Source organism: Propithecus coquereli, unplaced genomic scaffold, assembly GCF_000956105.1.
Source record: "Propithecus coquereli isolate 6110/MARCELLA unplaced genomic scaffold, Pcoq_1.0 Scaffold122, whole genome shotgun sequence".
NCBI classification, from domain to species: Eukaryota; Metazoa; Chordata; class Mammalia; order Primates; family Indriidae; genus Propithecus; species Propithecus coquereli.
Window position 1 is genome coordinate 3239218 of NW_012136303.1, and position 2143 is coordinate 3241360.

Consider the following 2143-nt stretch of genomic DNA (forward strand, 5'->3'; position numbering starts at 1 on the left):
AGGCTGGCCCTGCCCCACCCCGACCCCCAGTGGGTAAGCATCTGCTGGGCCAGAGTTTATCAAGCACTTGCTGAATGCAAGGTCTCGAAGCCAGGATTAATTTTCTACTGAATGCAAAGCCATGAGCCAGCGTTTACTGAGCACCTACTGAGTGCAAAGACTCATCAAGCTGGGACCCCCAAGGGAGACACCAAGAGGGATTTGGGGGGGTGGCCTGAGGGACACACTGTCCTTTAACGTGCACTGGGACAGGGCAAAGGAGACGTAACTCCCTTACACCAGAGGTGAGGTGAGCACGGGCAGGGGCCACAGTCCTCACTATGCAAGTAGCACCGTGGAACAAACGCAAGGCCAAGTGCCAGGGCCGAGCCTGGTGGCTCTGGGGGTGCGTGAGGGGCTGCCCACCTTGTACTTCTGCCTGTGCCAGCACAGAAACACCTTCTCCTTGAACTGCCAGTGGTAGGAGCGGCTGTTGGCCTTTACATCCCAGGTGAACGCTGCGGCGAGAGCAGAGCACGGTGTCGCTGGAGTGCCAGGCCCAGGACAAACACCTCTAACGACACCCCGGGGGAGGACTTGCGGAGCCCGGGGGACCCAGGCGCTGGGGACGCCCAGCTCGTGGCCAGAGATGCGAGCCTGTAAACAAACAGGAGGGGCCTGCCCGGCCGCTGCATGTAGTAGGTGGATCTGAAGACACCCCTTTCCCCAGCTGTCGGCCAGTCCCCGGACGCAGAGGACAGGTCCTGCGAGACCCACTGAGGTCCACTTGTTTTGCAGATAGGGTGAATTGAGGCCCGGTGATGGGCTCTGGGGCGACCAAGGCCACACACACGGCCTGGACAGCCCCCGTATCCCGACCACTTGTAACCACGTGGGAACCCCAGGCAAGGCCCCTCATGAGGGTTTGGGGGTGGCCTCCCCGTCCCCTCCCTCCTCCCTCCCACCCACGTCCCACCCTCAGCCCGAGACGTGCACCTGTGTTCTCGTTAGCATCTTGGAGATCTTCTGGGTAGGTAAGACCGCCCATGCTGGTGGGGCTGCCGGTGGGGAGAGGGACCCCGGGTCACACGGGTAGCCCCAGACCTGGCCAGAGGGACGCCGTCCACTCATGGCCTGGGGGTCAACCCTGGCAAATGTCACTTCCCACGACTGCCCTCTGCCTCCTCCCTGGGCTTGGAAGGTCCAGCAACTGGCTGTGTGTCCTGCCCTGCCCGGACACCCTCAGTCACAGGGGTCCCGAGCTGATCCCCAAACCTGCAGCAGTGCTGGACACGCCAACCTCCGGCCACTGCTCCCACTGCCCACCTCAGCCTGGTTTCACTGCAGCCCTCCCGCCCTCCGCCCCACCAGTACCCGGTTTGTTGAGTGAATGAGCCCTGGGGTGAGATGTTATCTGAGGGGCAAGCTGCTCTGACAGGTCTGAGTGTGGCCTCCCAGCTGCTGGGGGCAGGGGACTGTGACCCAGGAGGGAACCTTCTCCACTAACAGGTTCAGGAATTTGAGTCCACCTCTGCAGCAAGGGAGCCCTGGGCAGCTCCCCTGCGCGCCCAGCCAGCACCCCAACAGCGCCCTCCTGGCCAGGGCCCCGCCCAGGCTGTTCCCTCTGCATGGCCATGTCCTCACCCTTCGGGTCTCAGTTCATACTTCCCAGCCCGGACAGGCTGGGCCTTGCACCGCCGCTGGGCGCCCCTCCTGACCCCGATGTCCCCCATCCCAGCTCCAGAGGCCTCCGCTCCTCTACCTCTCTCCGTCTGGTCGCCTACCGAAGCCGAGCGCCTGGAGCGGGTGTCTGAGTCATCGGTGTCCCCGGGGCCCGACGGGGCAGGACTGGCCCTGGCCTCTGGGAGGCTGGCCGGGGCCCACGCCCATTCGGCAGATGAGGGAAACCGAGGCTCGTCGGCGGGAAGGGCGGGGTCGCGCTGTGGTGGGGAGCTGGGACGGGCGTCCGGGGCAGAGACAGCCGCGGTGCTCGCCTCTGTCCCGCCCCCGCTGGTCCGACCAGAACCCCCTTCGCGGAGGCCCCGGGCGCCCCTCACCCTCCCGGGCCCAACCGCGCGAACCTCAAGGGGGCGCTCTCTCCGCCACCGCTGCGACCCCGCAGCCCTCAGCCAGGGCGGAGCCCAGAGACGGTGCGCGGGCGCCC

The 2143-nt window shown here is 65.7% G+C and overlaps 1 protein-coding gene across 1 annotated transcript in view; it reads right to left on the bottom strand.

Annotated features, from left to right (window-relative positions):
- Window positions 1-1712, bottom strand: part of LOC105827520 (phospholipid-transporting ATPase IK-like) — a 53148-nt gene extending 51436 nt beyond the window's left edge. Inside the window, exons 1-3 of the mRNA XM_012665717.1 lie at window positions 1624-1712; window positions 976-1037; window positions 406-497 (exon numbers count right to left, since the gene is read on the bottom strand). Coding sequence (XP_012521171.1) covers window positions 406-497; window positions 976-1037; window positions 1624-1712 — 243 coding nt within the window. The remainder of the gene's footprint in view (window positions 1-405; window positions 498-975; window positions 1038-1623) is intronic.
- Window positions 1713-2143: the final 431 nt, after the last annotated feature.